This window comes from Microcebus murinus, chromosome 16 (genome assembly GCF_040939455.1).
Source record: "Microcebus murinus isolate Inina chromosome 16, M.murinus_Inina_mat1.0, whole genome shotgun sequence".
Taxonomy (NCBI): domain Eukaryota; kingdom Metazoa; phylum Chordata; class Mammalia; order Primates; family Cheirogaleidae; genus Microcebus; species Microcebus murinus.
Window position 1 is genome coordinate 460470 of NC_134119.1, and position 16230 is coordinate 476699.

Genomic DNA, 16230 nt, shown 5'->3' on the forward strand with positions numbered 1-16230 from the left:
AGGGATTGACAGAAACACAGTAAATGGAACACAGTTTGAGAAAATAGAGAATGTCCTTCAGACATCTCCAAAAGGCGTGAGAAGCAGCCTGAACAGCCCCCGGGGTGTCTCTGGGCGTCACTGCCCCTGGCAGGGTGCTGCACACACTCCTGAGGTCAGGCCTGTCCAGGTAGAAGGACGCAGGACGAGCTGCCCCCAGGAGGTGACAGCCCCGTGGGTCGGGGCACACATGGCCTCCCAGCCCGGCTTGGGCCCCAGTGCCCCTCGGGGCTCCCTCTGAGCTGCTCTGCGGGTGAGCCCTTCCCAGGGAGGCCGGCCCGAGCCGCTGGGCCCTCGTGGCACCGCTCCGAAGAATGTTCACGAACGGCCTGTGCATTTCTGTTCCAGCGGCGTTGCAGACGGCGGCCAGTGGCCCGAGGGTGTCTCTGCTCCGGCTCCACGTCGCCTGTCCTCCTCCCTGGCTTCATGCCCTTTGTCCCTGTGGTTCTGACCCCTGTCCCTGTCCCTGTGTTTCTGGTCCCTGTCCCTGTGGTTCTGACCCCTGTCCCTGTCCCTGTGGTTCTGGTCCCTGTCCCTGTGGTTCTGACCCCTGTCCCTGTGGTTCTGATCCCTGTCCCTGTCCCTGTGGCTCTGGTCCCTGTCCCTGTGGTTCTGATCCCTGTCCCTGTGGCTCTGACCCCTGTCCCTGTCCCTGTGGCTCTGACCCCTGTCCCTGTCCCTGTGGCTCTGACCCCTGTCCCTGTCCCTGTGGTTCTGGTCCCTGTCCCTGTGGCTCTGACCCCTGTCCCTGTGGTTCTGGTCCCTGTCCCTGTGGTTCTGACCCCTGTCCCTGTGGCTCTGACCCCTGTCCCTGTCCCTGTGGTTCTGACCCCTGTCCCTGTCCCTGTGGCTCTGACCCCTGTCCCTGTCCCTATGGTTCTGGTCCCTGTCCCTGTGGTTCTGATCCTGATGCCTGTCAAGGACCACAGTTGAAAATTCACCCTCTTCCTGCGAGAAAATGCTTCCAAACCACTTATGGGACAAGGGATTGAAACCCAGAATACATAGGGAACTCCTAAAACTCAACAGCAAGCAAAGAAACAACCCTATTCAGAAGTGGGCAAAGGACTGGACAGACATTTCTCCAAAGACGTACAAATGCCAGTGAGCAGCTCAACGTTGTTAATAATGAGAGATGCAGTCAAAGTGCGGGAGACACCGCCTCACACCCGCTGGGGAAGCGCCGAGTGCTGGGAGGACGTGGAGAAGCAGAGCCCTGTGTGTGCGGCTCGGAACGCAGAATGTGCGGCGTCTGTGGAAAACAGTGTGGCAATGTAAAAAAAAATTAAAAATATAAAATTATTGTGTGATCCAGCAATCACACTTCTGGGTATCAGGACTTTTTAAAAATTATTAACACAATACCCATTGAAAAGGTAGCAATTTTGCGGTGGCACAAGCCTATAGTCCAAGTTACCCGGGAGGATCACTTCCCGCCTCAGGAAGATCCCAGGAGATCGAGGCTGCAATGAACTGTGATTGGGCCACTGCACTGCAGCCTGGGCGACAGAGCCAGACCCCATCTCAAAAAAAAAGTTAGGCTGGGGCGCCGTGGCTCACACCTCTAATCCTGGCACTCTAGGAGGTCAAGCCAGAGGATCATTCAAGGTCAGGAGTTCGAGACCAGCCTGAGCAAGAGCGAGACCCCATCTCTACTAAAAATAGAAAGAAATTAATTGGCCAACTAAAAATATATAGAAAAAATTAGCCGGGCATGGTGGCACATGCCTGTAGTCCCAGCTACTCGGGAGGCTGAGGCAGGAGGATCGCTTGAGCCCAGGAGTTTGAGGTTGCTGTGAGCTAGGCTGACGCCACAGCACTCACTGTAGCCTAGGCAACAAAGCGAGACTCTGTCTCAAAAAAAAAAAAAAGAAAGGAAACGACGTGACCTGTGGCCTTTCACGTGACCTGTGGCCTTTCACGTGACCTGTGGCCTTTCACGTCTGGCGTCACCGAGCTCGTCGATTTCCAAGTCCGTCCACGACGCGGTCTGTGTTGGAGCGCCGTTCCTCTTCGTGGCCGGAAGATCCTGCACCGCACAGCCGGCCACGCGTGTCTGCCTTTCTGCGGGAGATGGAGGGCTGTGCATGGTGTTGCGTGAACGTCCACACGCCAGCTGCCGCCGTGTGAACGCGTGTTCTCGTTTCTCTTGGGCGTGCGCCTGCAAGTGGGGTAGCTGGGCCCTGGCAACTCTGCACTTCACGTCTGGAGGGACTGCCCACCTCCCCACGGGGGCAGCAGTTGGCACTCCGACCAGCAGCGTCATCCTCGCCAGTGTTACTGTGCAACTTTTTTTTTTTTTGAGACAGTCTCGTTCTGTCACCCTGGGCAGAGTGCCGTGGTGTCAGCCTAGCTCACAGCAACCTCACACTCCTGGGCTCAGGCGATCCTCCTGCCTCAGCCTCCCGAGTAGCTGGGACTACAGGCATGCGCCACCATGTCCGGCTAATTTCCCTATTTATAGTAGAGACGGGGTCTCGCTCTTGCTTAGGCCGGTCTGGAACTCCTAAGCTCAAGCGATCCTCCCGCCTCGGCCTCCCAGAGTGCTGGGATCACAGGCGTGAGCCACCGCGCTGGGCGTGTTATCTAACTTTTCATTCCAGCCATTGGGTCGGAGGGAGGTGGACTCTCCTGGTGGTTTGCTGGGCTCTTCCCTGGTGATGAGTGACCATCTTCTCGTGCACCCATTGGCCACTTCTGTGTGTTCTTTGGGCAAATGTCTAGTCAGATGTTCTCACCCATTTCAAATCGGGTCCCACCGTGTGTTTTCATTCTCACGCTTGGGACCTGCAGATCTGCTTTTCCCGTTCTGTGTGCTGTCTTCTCGCTTTCTCGGTAGTGGCCTTTGAGGCACAGAAGTCTTTAATTTTGGAGAAGTCCAATTTACCTGTCTTGTTGCTTGTGCTTTTGGTGTTGTGTCTAAGACCCTGTCACCAAATCTGGGGTCACACAGTTTCTCCTAAGCGTTTAACAGTTTTAGCTCTCACGTTTGGGTCACTGATGCATCTTGAGTCTTTCTTCCTCTTGGAAGGGCAGAAGTACCACAGCCCCGAGAGCCCGACTCACGCCCTGGGCCCTGGAGCAGAGCCCGGAGCCAGGTCTGACCCCAGGCGGGGCCGGGGTGGCCCCCGTCCATCAGAGTCCAGCTGCCCCTGAGACCTGGGCCACCACTGTGCAGGCCGAGGGGGGTCGCGACCTGGGCTGGCAGGACGGACGGGCGGACCAGGCAGATGGGCTGGGTTGGGGCCCTGGCCCTGGTGGGAGCTAGGTTGGGCCCCGCGGCCTCCTCCCCCCAAACCCCCCACGCTTCCCCCTGGAGCGTCTCGCGCCCACCCGTGTGTCTCTAACGTGTGTCCCCTGCCCCCAGGTGCGGACCTGGCCCTCGCGGAAGCCGGCGGCTCGGACAGCCGCGGGGAGCGGGCGGAGCTGTTCGCGCACGTGGAGGACGGCCTGCTGGGCGGGGAAGCCGGCTACCTGGGCCCGCCCCTCACCCCCGAGAAGGACGACGCGCTGCACCAGGCGACCGCGGTGGCCAACCTGCGCGCGGCGCTCATGAGCAAGAACAGCCTGCTGTCCCTCAAGGCGGACGTGCTGGGGGACGACGGCTCCCTGCTGTTCGAGTACCTGCCCAAGGGCGCCCACGCGCTGTCCCGTAAGTGCGGCCCCGCCCCCGTGGCGCTCTGCTCTGGCTCGCTCGGGTCGCCCAGAGCTGCGCGGTGAGACCGAGGTCGGTGGGGTCGTCCCCGCAGGCCGTCGGCTCCGGGCGGCAGCACCTCTGACCTCCGGGTTTCGGGCGTGGTGAGGCCTCGGCACAGCCTGGACGGGCCTCTCGGGTCCCCTGGGGCCTGCCGGGCTGCGGCTGCACAGAGTGGGCGGCGACCGGTCGTCAGGGCGACCGGTTGTCAGGGCGACGGGAAGGGGGCAGCGAGGGCTCGCGGGGGTGTCTCATGCTCGGATTTAAGGGTCTCAACCCGGAGCCCGTCTGGCTCGAGTGTGCACACGGGGAGTGAGCAGACGTGGACCCCGAGCCCCGCTGGGTCTTGGGGGCAGGGGGCGGGGTCTCTGTGCGCCGGGGGCGGGGTCTGTGTGTGCCGGGGGCAGGGTCTGTGTGCTGGGGCGGGGTCTCTGTGTGCCGGGGGCAGGGTCTGTGTGCCGGGGGCAGGGTCTGTGTGCCGGGGGCGGGGTCTGTGTGCCGGGGCGGGGTCTGTGTGCCGGGGGCGGGGTCTCTGTGTGCCGGGGGCGGGGTCTGTGTGTGCCGGGGGCGGGGTCTGTGTGCCGGGGCGGGGTCTCTGTGTGCCGGGGGCTGCACGGCTCCCCCAGCCGGTCGTGGCGTCCTGCCTACAGGCCACGATTCCTTCCGCGTGGAGGGGGGGACGGGCAGGAAAGCCCTGTGAGCGGGAGTCGGGGTGTGTGTCATTGCTTGGTTTCCATGGAGAACGCCGGTCACGTAGGAGTTTTTAAAAAGGAGTTGGATCTTGTACATAAAACGTGACTATCTCCAGCCGAATTCCAAGAGCTGCTGGAGGTGCAGCCCCTGCCCAGCCGCCGTCACCCGAGACTTCCCTGCCCGGGACACGGGCGTGTTCGGCTCTCGCAGTTGAAAGCTGCGTGGCCCCCCAGGGCCCAGCCGCGGCTCTGGCACCGGGCGCGTCGCGGGGGTGTGGGAGGGTCCCCGCTGGTCCCCACGGCGGGGGGCGCCCCATTCCGGTGGCCCCGCGCCCAGCGTGCGCTGAGCGGTGTGGACGCGGCGCCCCTGCGAAGACTGCAGTCGCCCGTGACGCTGGGGGCGGGGAAGCGCGCCTCTGTTCTGATCTTTACGCTGCGTTCTGACAACTTTGTTTGCTCGAGCCCTGAGATGTTCTCTTGCGTCTCTGTGCCGGCGCGAGTGGAGACGCCCGCGACTGTCTGTGGCTAATAAAGACCGCGGCGGAAACCAAGCGCGCCTCCTCTTCATTTCCTCGTGCGGAGTCGAAAGCCGTTGCCTGGTGACGGGACGGGGACGCGTTGCCCGGCACTGGGCACGCGTCTAAACGCCTTCTTAAAACACTTGCACAGCTGCGAATCTAAAACCACACGGCGTCTCTACGACACAGGGCGCGGGAGAGGGGAGCGTGCGTGGCGCTTGCCCCGGCGTTAGCCTCTGTCCCTTCGCAAATGCAAAAACGCGCTTGTGGGCAGAGGTTGTGGGTTCGCCGCGACCCCAGGGTGTCGGGGCAACTCGGGCAGGTCCGGGCACTCGGGGCTCCGGGGCTCGCAAGCACAGGGGTCCGAGGGCGGGTCTCGGCCGGAGCGGGACGGGCCGGGCTGTGGGGGCCGGGACGGGCCGGGGGACGCGGTGGAGGCCCGGCCCGGCCGAGAGGGTCGGGCAGACTGCGCGTCCTGACCCCGCTCCGACTGCTGTCTCGTGCTGCGGGTTTTTTTGGCATCTGCTCCAGTCTGAGGCTCCTACGCAGCGTGATAAGCTTCTCGCAGGCGGGGCTGTCACAGCGACCCGCCGTGTGGTGCCTAGGACTGACCGGGACGCCTCTGTCCCTGAGGGCGGCCGTGGGATGGGGGGAAATGATCTATGATCTGGCGTTTGTGCGGTGAGTCTGGGATGGGGAGGGCGCGATCAGCCCAGAGCTGCAGATTTCACCCCCGCCCCGCGTGGGGGTCCAGGAGGTGAAACCTCCGCTCCTGCTTCCCCTGCCCCTGTGGCTTCTCCCCCGTCCTCCTCTGGGTCCTGCGTTCTGGTCCCGCCGGGTAGGGGCTGTCGCGATCCCTGTCCTCCCCTAGAACGTTTGGTTGCGCTGTGCGCCCAGAACAGCCTCACACCCGGCCAGGGCCTCGCTCCCCAGCCTCCCTCCCACGCTTCTGTCTGGAGCGGAGGGGCTGCGGGGCCGGGCTGGCCAGTGTCTGCGCTGCGCCAGTGTCCTGACTGGCGGCCTCCGCGCGCTGGTCGTGGGTGATGAACCTTCCCCAGAGCGGAGTCTTGCGTTGGGGTGACCGGGGTGCAGTCACGCACACATTGCAGGGACGTGGCACGCCGTTGGGGAACCAGGAGGGAGACGCCAGCGCGCCCCGGCTCGGGGTTTGGCGGCGGCGCCGCCGTGGGGGCTGGGTGGGGTCCCAGCTCCGCCCCCACGCTCCCTGGGACCCGGCGCAGGTGGTCACGTGAACGAGTCCGGTCACGGCGGTTCTGCACGAGAGCGGGAGGGCAGAGAGAACGGGGTTCTGATTCAGAGAAACGTCAAACACGCAGGCGATGCACCAACAAGACAGAGCGGCCTTTGGGGATGGTTCCGGAACATTCTGGAAAAACCGAAATAGTTCCTTGTTTTCATAGGACTGATGATGTTGGCTTGGCTACGGACTTCCACAGATGGTGGTCCGGTTGCTCGCTCGTCAGTCCTCTAAACGCGTTCTTTGCAGGGGGGGGACGCTTTGTGCCTTTCCTCCTGATTCGGCTTAACGAGATTCTCCTTGACTCCGCCGCCTTCTCAGCCGTGGCCGGCGTGCCCCTCCCCCCATCGGCAGCCACCGCGCCCCAGGGGACACCGAGGCGTGTGGCTCCCGCTCAGGACGCGGCTGCCGCGTGTGGGGCACGTGACCCTTCCGGGGCCTTGACGCACGTGCGCCCCCCGTCCCCCGCCCGCGGAGAAGGCCGCGCTGCGCCCAGGCCGCCGCCCGAGATAAACCAGGCGACCCCGGCGTGGGGCCGCCCCTGACGAGCGTGGCGCCGTGTGGCCACCAGACGCGTGAGAAGTCCCGCCCCGAGTGTCACCATTTCTGAAGGAGAATCGAGGGCTCCGCGGGCGGCCCTGGGCGGAGCCGTGCTGCCCAACGTGGAAGAGAGGCCGGCTCCCTGGCCCCTCCGGGAAGGACCCGCTGTGCCGCGGCGGATGTCGGCCGAGGGGCCGTGGGAGCAGCCGGCCGTGACCCGGCCCCGTCGAGGCCACCCAGACGTCTGGCAGGCATCGGCACAGGGCCCCGCGGCTCCATTTTGTCTGGGCTGCGGTGGAAACCCAGTTTCTCTGCGGCGTCCGATAAACGAATCAAGGACTTCCGCTTGATTCTGGATGGATGCTGGAATTTGGAACCGTTTCAGGCCGGAGGGCGTTTGGTGGACACGTCGTTGCCCGCCCAGACGAACACCGGGCCTCCACGCGCCCGTCAGAAGGTCGGCTCCAAGTTCCAGGCGTGTGCGCCCCGACCCGCTGTGCGGGGACCCTCTGCTGAAGCCGCTTTGCTCCTGGGCGAGACCCCGCCCCAGACACGCCTCTGCAGAGACCCTGGTGTCGGGGCGGCCGGGCGGAAAAGCGCTGGAGGACGCCCCAGCAGAGCCGGGGCGACACCGCCACGCACCCGCGGCTCCCCGCAGGAAGACGGACCGTGACCTGGAGCTGCCGACCTCGCCGGCCGGCGTCCGTCCCATGGGTGAGACTCCTTTCCTGTGTTCCCAGGGCGCTGACCGCGGAGCCGGAGCCCCTCCACCCTCCTCCCTTCAGAGCCGCCGGACCAGCCCAGGGCGCCGGCGCTGCGTCCCCAGCCTAGGTAAGACGCGAGGGCGGCCGGCCGCGTCTGCACAGCCCGGCCACACGCTCCAGGAGGCGTAGGGCCCGGGACCCCCGCGTGCTCTTGGCCGCGTCCCAGAAGCGCCTAGAAGGAGCCTCCGTCCCCGCGGTCCCCGGCCCCCGATTCCCCACGCCAAAAATGATGGCTTCGCTTCCATAGCAACGTGTTGTGTGGAGTTAAATCGGTTTTCATATCTAAACTAAAATATTTCTCTGAAATTTCTTTGAGGAATTTTTTTCCTCTGGTGTGAAGACATCTGAGGCTGAGTGGTGGTGGCCAGGCCATCCCGTGTTTCTGGCCGTCCCCCCACTCGGAAGGCCCCTGCCCTGGCTGGGCCCCACAGAGAGCGGGCGGGAAATGAGCTCCCTTTCCTGTTCCTAAAGCCCTGGGGTTGTTACTGAAAGAAAGCTCTGCTGGCCGGGCACGGTGGCTCACGCTCGTCATCCCAGCACTTTGGGAGGCCGAGGTGGGAGGACGGCCGATGCCAGGAGTTTGAGACCAGCCTGGGCTACATAGTGAGATCCCGTCTCTACCAGAAAAAAAAAAAAAAAGAAAAGAAAGAATGGTCTGCTAGGTTAGTGTGCCTCCCTAAAGGAAAAAAAAATCCTTTTAAGATCTTAATCACATATTTCAGATTTCGAAATTAATTAATTGCGATTCCTGTGTGAGTCATTTCTAACAGGATGGTTTTGGTGGGGGTGTCAGTGTTCTGTTAATGCCGATTTTTCTTGCAGTGTCTGTTCATGGAGAACTAATTATAACCTTCCTTTCCAGATGGCCAGTGGCGCGTTGTCTTGGTAGCGATTGGACAGGGTCCCAGGTGAGTAAGAGGTGACAAGACGTATCGCTCTTGCCTGGCTTTAACCCGCCCCGATGGGCTGTAACTCGTCTGTCTCTGGTTCTAGATCGACACCTCTCCTGCCGTGGAGGCCTGGCCGGGGCCGTCCTCTCTTGGAACGGGCTCCTGCTGGCCACTGGGCGGGCTTCCACAGGGCCACTGCCTGTCCAGGACGCCCGAGGACCCTCCTCTCAGCACCTGCGTGGCCAGCGTGGTCCCTCTCTTGGGCCTGGACGGACTCACCCTGCGCTCCTCGGGCTCTGGCAGCTTTGCCCTGAAGTCCGCTGTGGAGCCCCCCGAAGAAAACGGCCCTGTGGGAGCAGGAAGGCGCCTCCCCTGCGCTCAGCGGTTTTGAGGTGGATGGAACTGACCAGGCGCCTTTTGTCCACGTGCTGGAACGGACGTCCTCGTTTGCCTCCAGACTGCGGCCAGGGCCTTGCTGCCTGGGTCCAGGTGGCCGCCTGGGCGCGGCTGGCCCAGGGGCAAGAACTTCCGAGAGTGTAGAAGTGCCGTGTTTCCCCGAAAATAAGACTTACCCATAAAATGAGCCCCAGCAGGATTTCTAAGCATTTGTGCGATAGAAGCCCTACCCAGAAAATCAGACCTAGTGACGGGCGTGGCTACGCAGCGCGTCTAAACAACCCGTGCACTTCATGGTGGAGCGGGAAAGAAGACGAGCAGCCCTTTGTCATCTGCCCCGTCGTGACAGCTACCATCCCAGAGGTGACCGGAAAGGTGCGGGCAGCCCCACCAACAAGGTTGGCTCCCCCTGTCAGGTCCCGGCCACCCTGTGCGTGCTGCAAGCTGAGGCTTTGAGGGGAAAATAACACATCCCCTGAACATAAGCCCTAGGGTGTCTTCTTGAGGAAAAATAAATACAAGAGCCTGTCTTATTTTCGGGGAAACACGGTAGGTGGGAGAGCGAGTGCTTGCAGGGTCAGCGTGCCTTCCCCGCTGGCTGCCGGGCGGAGGCACCTCCACACCCAGCTGGTGGCAGGTGGCACGGAGGTACCTCCAACTTCTAGGTGGCAGGGTTTAGGCGGACGGGGCCCACGTGGCATTGCCAACATGGGGGGAAGAAAGACACAGCACCTTCCGTGGAAGTGGGGCCAAGTAGCTCTGACCCAGCTGCTTTCTAGAAAGATCTGAGGACAAAGAGGAGCCGTGGCATCCTCGGCAGTCCGAGCTCCATGTGCATATCTTTCCAAGTGTCGAAGCGGAGTCACCAGGAGCTGCTTATTTCCCGGGAGAACGCCTCGCGTTTGCTGCCGTCCCACCTCGCTGGGCCCGCGGGCTGCAGCGGCGGCTGTCTCCTGGCGCAGGTCGTGTGCGCTTGGCGGGCTCGGGCAGGAGACGGGCACCCCCACTGCAGGTTCCGGGTACCCAGACGCCCCGTCTCCAGGGCGGGCAGGCGTTGGGCGAAGGTGCTTCCAGACAGGTGTCCCGTCCAGTGCCCGTGGGCCCCTCGGCGATTCCTGGGTGCGTCCCCACCGTCACCCCGCCCAGTCCTGTCTGGGCCACAGCGGCCAGTCCCGTCTGCCTGCTCCTGCCCCCGCCGCCCACGTCTTTATGGTCAGGAAATGAGTCTCAGGAGACGAAGGACAGTCGAGTTTGGGAGAGGCTCTGGATGTTGCCACCAGCATCCCGACCGCGCACCACGGCGTCTGGCTGCGTTAGAAGGCCAGTCGGTGCGGGTCGCCTCTTCTGAGCCAGCAGCGCCTCATCGGTTTATGTGAATGCCTATCTGAGTCGAGTGTGTTGTCTAGGAAGCTTTTCTTTCTCTGTTGGTCGCATGGTTTCTTTCAGCTGCCAGGTCTCGGGCACGCGTGCACACCTGGGCGTGGCAGAGTGTGCGGAAGGCGGCCGTCCGTCCGCCTGTGGGATCCTTCCGGGGTGGTCCGAGGTCACGGGCGGGGGACGGCAGGGGCTGGGAGCGGCTCGGCCTTTTGTCTCTGGGCAGGTGCACCTGTGGGGGGGGGACTGCCCGGGACCGTGGGAGGCCACGCTGGGGAGGTTGTCTGCACTGTTGCACTGAAAGGGTTTGGCTCGTTTTAGAAAACTATTTAAAAACTGTAGACAAGTTCCGAAGGTCCTAAAAGAAATAGGTTTGTGGCAGAGGGTAAAATGATAGATGGGGTTGTAAGAAACGCTTTAGAATAGACAGCTGTCCTGTTTCATTCTCACATCTAACATTGTTTCCCCTGAAACCACAGAGCCATGGCACACACGGGATTTTTAGCCAGTTCATTTAGGTATTTCATCTCTTATATCTTGTTGAATTTGCCATTGAAGTATTGTGGCTCAGGGTATTGACTTTAGAGAGGTTTTTAAAAAACATTTATCTTTTTTTTTTCCTTTATTTTCTTTCTTTTATTTTATTTAATTGTTCTTTTTTTTTTTTCTTTTCTTTTTGGCACTACTGACAGCGGAAACATTTATCAATATATGACATTAATCTTTCCTGAAAACAGAATTTTAGTAATAAAAGGTTAGTTCTTTCTTTAAGTCTATTTATTGCCACAAAACTTGCTCCATGCCCACAAATTCGTTTTAGGTTTCTTGGCGTATTTACCGTTTTCTCGAGCCGTGAATGGGTGGGTTCACAAACTTGGGCATCCATCAGTGTGTGTCTGTTCGTGTTTATAGACATTGAGACTTCCATTCACCGGGGGATGTTGATTTACTAACGTAGGCTGCATTTAAGATACATAATGCAGTCTCGGTCATTGTCAGTTTGACAGCTCCTCAGGTGCTGAGGAAAAAACATTATTTGTTTCAAAGAAACCTTTTTTGAAGAAAACTCCTTAAACGTCCAGTTTCAGCCATGATGTGCTTGTATTGGAAAACTGGCAAAACAAAAACAAAAACCTCGCATACACGAGTCCCGGAGGCAGCCGGTGCAGGCGGGACCCAAGGCTACCGCCCTTTGGAGAAGGAAACACACAGACAAGCTGAACCTCACCCTCGGTGTGTCATGGCATATTTCCCCAACCTCAGGGCAGGACACAGAGCGTAAGCGGAGAGCAGCCATGTTTTCGTGCCACGGATGCGGAAGGTGTTCAGCGGGGAGGCCAGGATACCCAGGACTTGAAGGACAAAATCCCAAAAAGCAAGAAACCAGAGAGAAGGAGCCCTCAGACCTGCACACACACCCACAGTCAGAGGTTGACCTCTGAGCCACACATGCACACGCACATACACGCACACGCACATACACCACGCCAAGAATCCCGGCAGAAACAGCACGGGGGGTGGCTGCGTCACGCAGCAGAGGTCTCTGCAGGAGTTCACGCTGGGACACAGGTGGAGGCCAGGATCAGGCCAGGTGGAGATTCAGGAAACACCTGGGCTTCAGGTGAGACCCCCAGAGGGGCCACACCCTGAAATTAGATTCACTCTCTAGGAGTTAGACTAGATCGTACCAGTCCTGGAAGTTACAGTGAAGACCCCACAGGATCCAGGTCTTTCTCCAGAATCTGCTTTCTAGAGACGAGAGCAACAGCCACCCTGACAAAACACAGCCTGAACCGTCTCTGGAAAAAGAAGGTGTTGTCTGTAGTGCCGCCCCTACTTCCTTCAGCGTGCCTAGCATCTAATGCGGAGTCACGGTGTGTGCTGAATGACAGGCCAAAGGGCTGAAACCAACTGGGAAAAGCAGACGGGTGTTGCATTTATCAGACAGGGACTGGAAGGTATCATCTGCAACTAACGTAGTCAAGAAAACTGAGGAAGTGATGGACATGGTGGTAGATTAAAAGGTGGAGACTTTAAAGAGAATTGGAATGCTTAAAAAGAATCAAGCAGAGGCCGGGCTCAGTGGCTCACGCCTGTCATCCTAGCACTCTGGGAGGCCGAGGCGGGCAGATCGCTCGAGGTCAGGAGTTCAAAACCAGCCTGAGCAAGAGCGAGATCCTGTCTCTACTATAAAAAAATAGAAAGAAATTAATTGGCCAACTAAGATATATATAGAAAAAATTAGCCAGGCATGGTGGCGCATGCCTGTAGTCCCGGCTACTCGGGAGGCTGAGGCAGGAGGATCACTTGAGCCCAGGAGTTTGAGGTTGCTGTGAGCTAGGCTGACGCCACGGCACTCTAGCCTGGGCAACAAAGCGAGACTCTGTCTCAAAAAAAAAAAAAAAACTTTTAGGCCACATTCAAAGCAGTGCTTAAAGGAAACTGATAGCTCTAATTGCACTATGATCAGGAAGGCAGAAAGGTTCCAAGTCTCTCTGTCAGGAAGTGAGAAAAAGAATAGCAAATTCAAGCTAAAGACAGGCCGGGCGCCATGGCTCACGCCTATAATCCCGGAACTCTAGGAGGCCGAGGCAGGAGGAGCGCTCAAGGTCAGGAGTTTAAGCTATCTGCACTTTCTGTAAAATTTAAAAAAATTTTGAAAATTATTTGGACACATGATAATTTTACCATAGTCTAACACAAAATGAATGACAGCCGAATACATTTGTAAGTGGAAAAAACAAAGTATGGTTCATGTTTGGATCCATTTCTGGAATAATCTTTCGAAAATTACATTTGGACCCGTGGAACATCTGGGACGTTTCCGTGACTAAAGACTCTGGAGACACCAGCTCCCTCCCCATCCCTTCGGTTCGCTGGTGGTTTCTTGCAGTCTGACAGCTGCCATGAGAAGGTTCTGGAGTTCTCACCCCTGCGGTTCTCCCTTGGTGCATGAGAGCCGGAGCTGCAGCTGGGGTGCAGGGAGGGAGGAGAACCTGCTCTTCCTGGGCTCGGAGGCGCTCCTGGGTCTCGTGGGAGCTGCTGGACAGTGTTTTTATAGACACAATTGTTTTCATAGATACAGTTGCTCTCATAGATACAAACCTGCAACATTGTAGCCAAATCTCACTGAGCTTCACCTTTTAGATATTCTGATGCCAGATTTTGTAACCCTGCTTCTAGGTTCGTCCTTCGGGATCTTGCCTCTTTCCTCCTGAGAACACTCGGTTCCTGGCAGAAGGGTGCAGTGTTTGGGACAGATGGGCGGAGGAGAGCCCGTTTCAATTTGGTGATCTTTATGCTTTTCCCTTTAATTACTCTTTTGCCATATGGATTTTTAGGGGCTTTTTAGTGTTTGTGAGAATGATGTTGAAAAATGTTCTGAGATATATGGACTGCAAATAACAAATAATTCATGGGAGATATTCCTAATAAGAAAGTGTTTTAGCTTGAAGCTCTTACTCTAGGGGGGAGAGGGGCATGGGCAATATAAATAACCTTAACACTTGTACCCCCATAATACGCTAAAATAAAAATAATAAGTTATAAAAAAAAAGTATTTTAATAATATCGGCCAATGAGAATTTCCCTCTGCATTCATTGTGGTACTGTTAATTAAATGTTGTGGGTTGAATGGTGACCCCTGGCCCCCCCCAAAAAAACATATGTCGATGCCCTGATCCTGGAGCCTGTGAATGTGACCCTACTTGGAAAGGGGGTCTTTGCAGATGTGGCCAAATGAAGGGTCTCGGGGAGACCCTCCTGGGTTCTGCAGGTGGGCCCTGAACCCAGTGACAAATGTCCCCGAAAGAGATGGAAGAGGAAAAGACAGACACACGGAGGGGAAGGCCCCGCGGAGACAGGCAGAGACGGGAGTGACCGGACACGCCGGGCACCTGCAGCCCCCAGAAACTGGAAGAGGCAGAAAGACCCCCAGAGCCGTGGGAGCGAGCGCAGCCCTGCACAGCCCTCCCTGCCCTCAGACCCGGGACCTCCAGGACGGCGAGAGAACGAATGTGTGTTGTTTTGAGCCGCGCAGCTTGTGGCAATCTGTCACGGGAGCTTAACACAAGATGACGTCAAGCAAATACCGTGTTTCCCCGAAAATAAGCCCTACCCATAAAACAAGCCCTAGCAGGGTTTCTAAGCATTTGCGCAATAGAAGCCCTGCCCCGAAAATAAGCCCTAGTGACGTATGTGGCTACGCAGCGCATCTGCACAACCCATGCGTTTCGTCGCGGAGCGGGAAAGACCAGCAGCCCTTCTCATGTGCCCCACCAGAGCTCTGTGGCTCGACAGGAGAGATCGGGGCCAATGGTGCTAAAGGAAATAGAGTCGCAAGAAATTCAGGATGGCATTCGGGGTTTGGAGAGTCATGATGATGTTCCAGAAGAAGGCAGCTTAACTATATTTGAATCAATGTAGATTGTTGTACCGTACTTAAAAAAAATAACACATCCCCTGAAAATAAGCCTTAGGGTGTCTTCTTGAGGAAAAATAAATATAAGACCCTGTCTTATTTTCGGGGAAACAGGGTACAAAACGTGTCCTTGCAGGGCATCTTTAGAGCGTGCAAGTTGGGGGGCGGGTGGCCGCATCCCCAGCCCAGCGTCTGGCTTGCTTGGGGACAGGTCCCAGCAGTGACCACCAGTCGCACTCATGTCCGCTGTAAAGTGTTTTTCTAGGAAAAAAAAATACAGGGTCTCTGTACAGTGAGCGATTATTTAACAGGTAGGTCCGAATTATTAAAGAGAGATGGCTAAATACGTGATGACTCAGAATTTTAACGTTCCTGGTTTGTAGAAGCAGAATAGAAACCACGAGTGAATGTGTTCTCAAAAAAGTCGTTTTAAATAAAATAACCTAAAAACTCACGTCCTTGTTCCCCATTCCCTGTTAGAACATGCGGAGCGTCTGCCCCATGGGGTGTGGGAACGTGGAAACCGGGAGCGACCCGGCCAAGCGCGCAGTTGGGGTGCGGGGCGCGGGGGGAAGAGGGGCGCCTGCTGCCCGGTCTGCGCAGGCCCGGGTCGGGCAGGCTGTGGCCGCCTGAGGAACCCCGAGGAGCGGCCGGGCAGCCGAGTGCAGCGCAGACCGCCCTGCGTCCCGCTGTTCGCGGCGGCCCGTGTCCTGCGCCGCGTGGCTGCGACCCGCTCTGGTCTCACCTTGGGGGTGTTCCGGCAGGTGCCGCGCAGCCTCAGTTGGACCTGCCGTTGGGAGGGCCTCGCGCGGCGCGTGCCCGTCGGCCATGGCAGACCCTGCGCGGGGGCTGGGGGGCCGCGTGCGCACTTCTCAGACTCGCCTGGAGCGGCGGGAGACGGTGCGGGGTCGCCTGGGGGGCCTCACGGCAGCCGCATTCGCAGGGTGTAGACGGAAACGGCGTAAGTGCTACCTGTTGGAATATTCAAACATGTAAAAGGGCCTGTTTAGGCCGGGCGCGGTGGCTCACGCCTGTGATCCTAGCACTTTGAGAGGCCGAGGCGGGCGGATTGCTCAAGGTCAGGAGTTCGAAACCAGCCTGAGCAAGACCGAGACCCCGTCTCTACTTAAAATAGAAATAAATTAATTGGCCAACTAAAAATGTATAGAAAAAATTAGCCTGGCATGGTGGCGCATGCCTGTAGTCCCAGCTACTCCGGAGGCTGAAGCAGGAGGATCCCTTGAGCCCGGGAGTTTGAGGTTGCTGTGAGGTAGGCTGACGCCAGGGCACTCTAGCCCAGGCAACTGAGTGAGATTGTCTCAAAAAAAAAAAAAAAAGCTGTGCAGTTGGAAATCGTGGCATAAAAGGTGGCCACAGTACGTTCAGTGGAAGTCGTTCTGCGCGGCGGCGTGCGCCTCCTGATTCCAGAGTGAGGCGCTCTCGGCTCGTGAGTGTGGACGGGCTCGCGGCGGGTTTCTCGGGGTCCCCCAGGCGCCGCCACGCTGGGCTCTGCGGAGGCAGGTGAATCGCGTGTCTGGCCCGAGCAGGAGAGCAGCACCGGGGTGACGGGGCCTGGGTCTGCGAGGCCGCTGGAGCGCGCGCTTCACGCCGCTGGGTGGCGCGGGGTCCCTGCGTGTGTGCGGTC

At 58.6% G+C, this 16230-nt stretch overlaps 1 protein-coding gene across 1 annotated transcript in view; it reads left to right on the top strand.

Annotated features, from left to right (window-relative positions):
• Positions 1-16230, top strand: part of ZBTB46 (zinc finger and BTB domain containing 46) — a 61860-nt gene that overhangs the window by 37144 nt on the left and 8486 nt on the right. The window contains exon 3 of the mRNA XM_012772982.3: positions 3407-3691. Within this exon, the coding sequence (XP_012628436.1) occupies positions 3407-3691 (285 nt within the window). The remainder of the gene's footprint in view (positions 1-3406; positions 3692-16230) is intronic.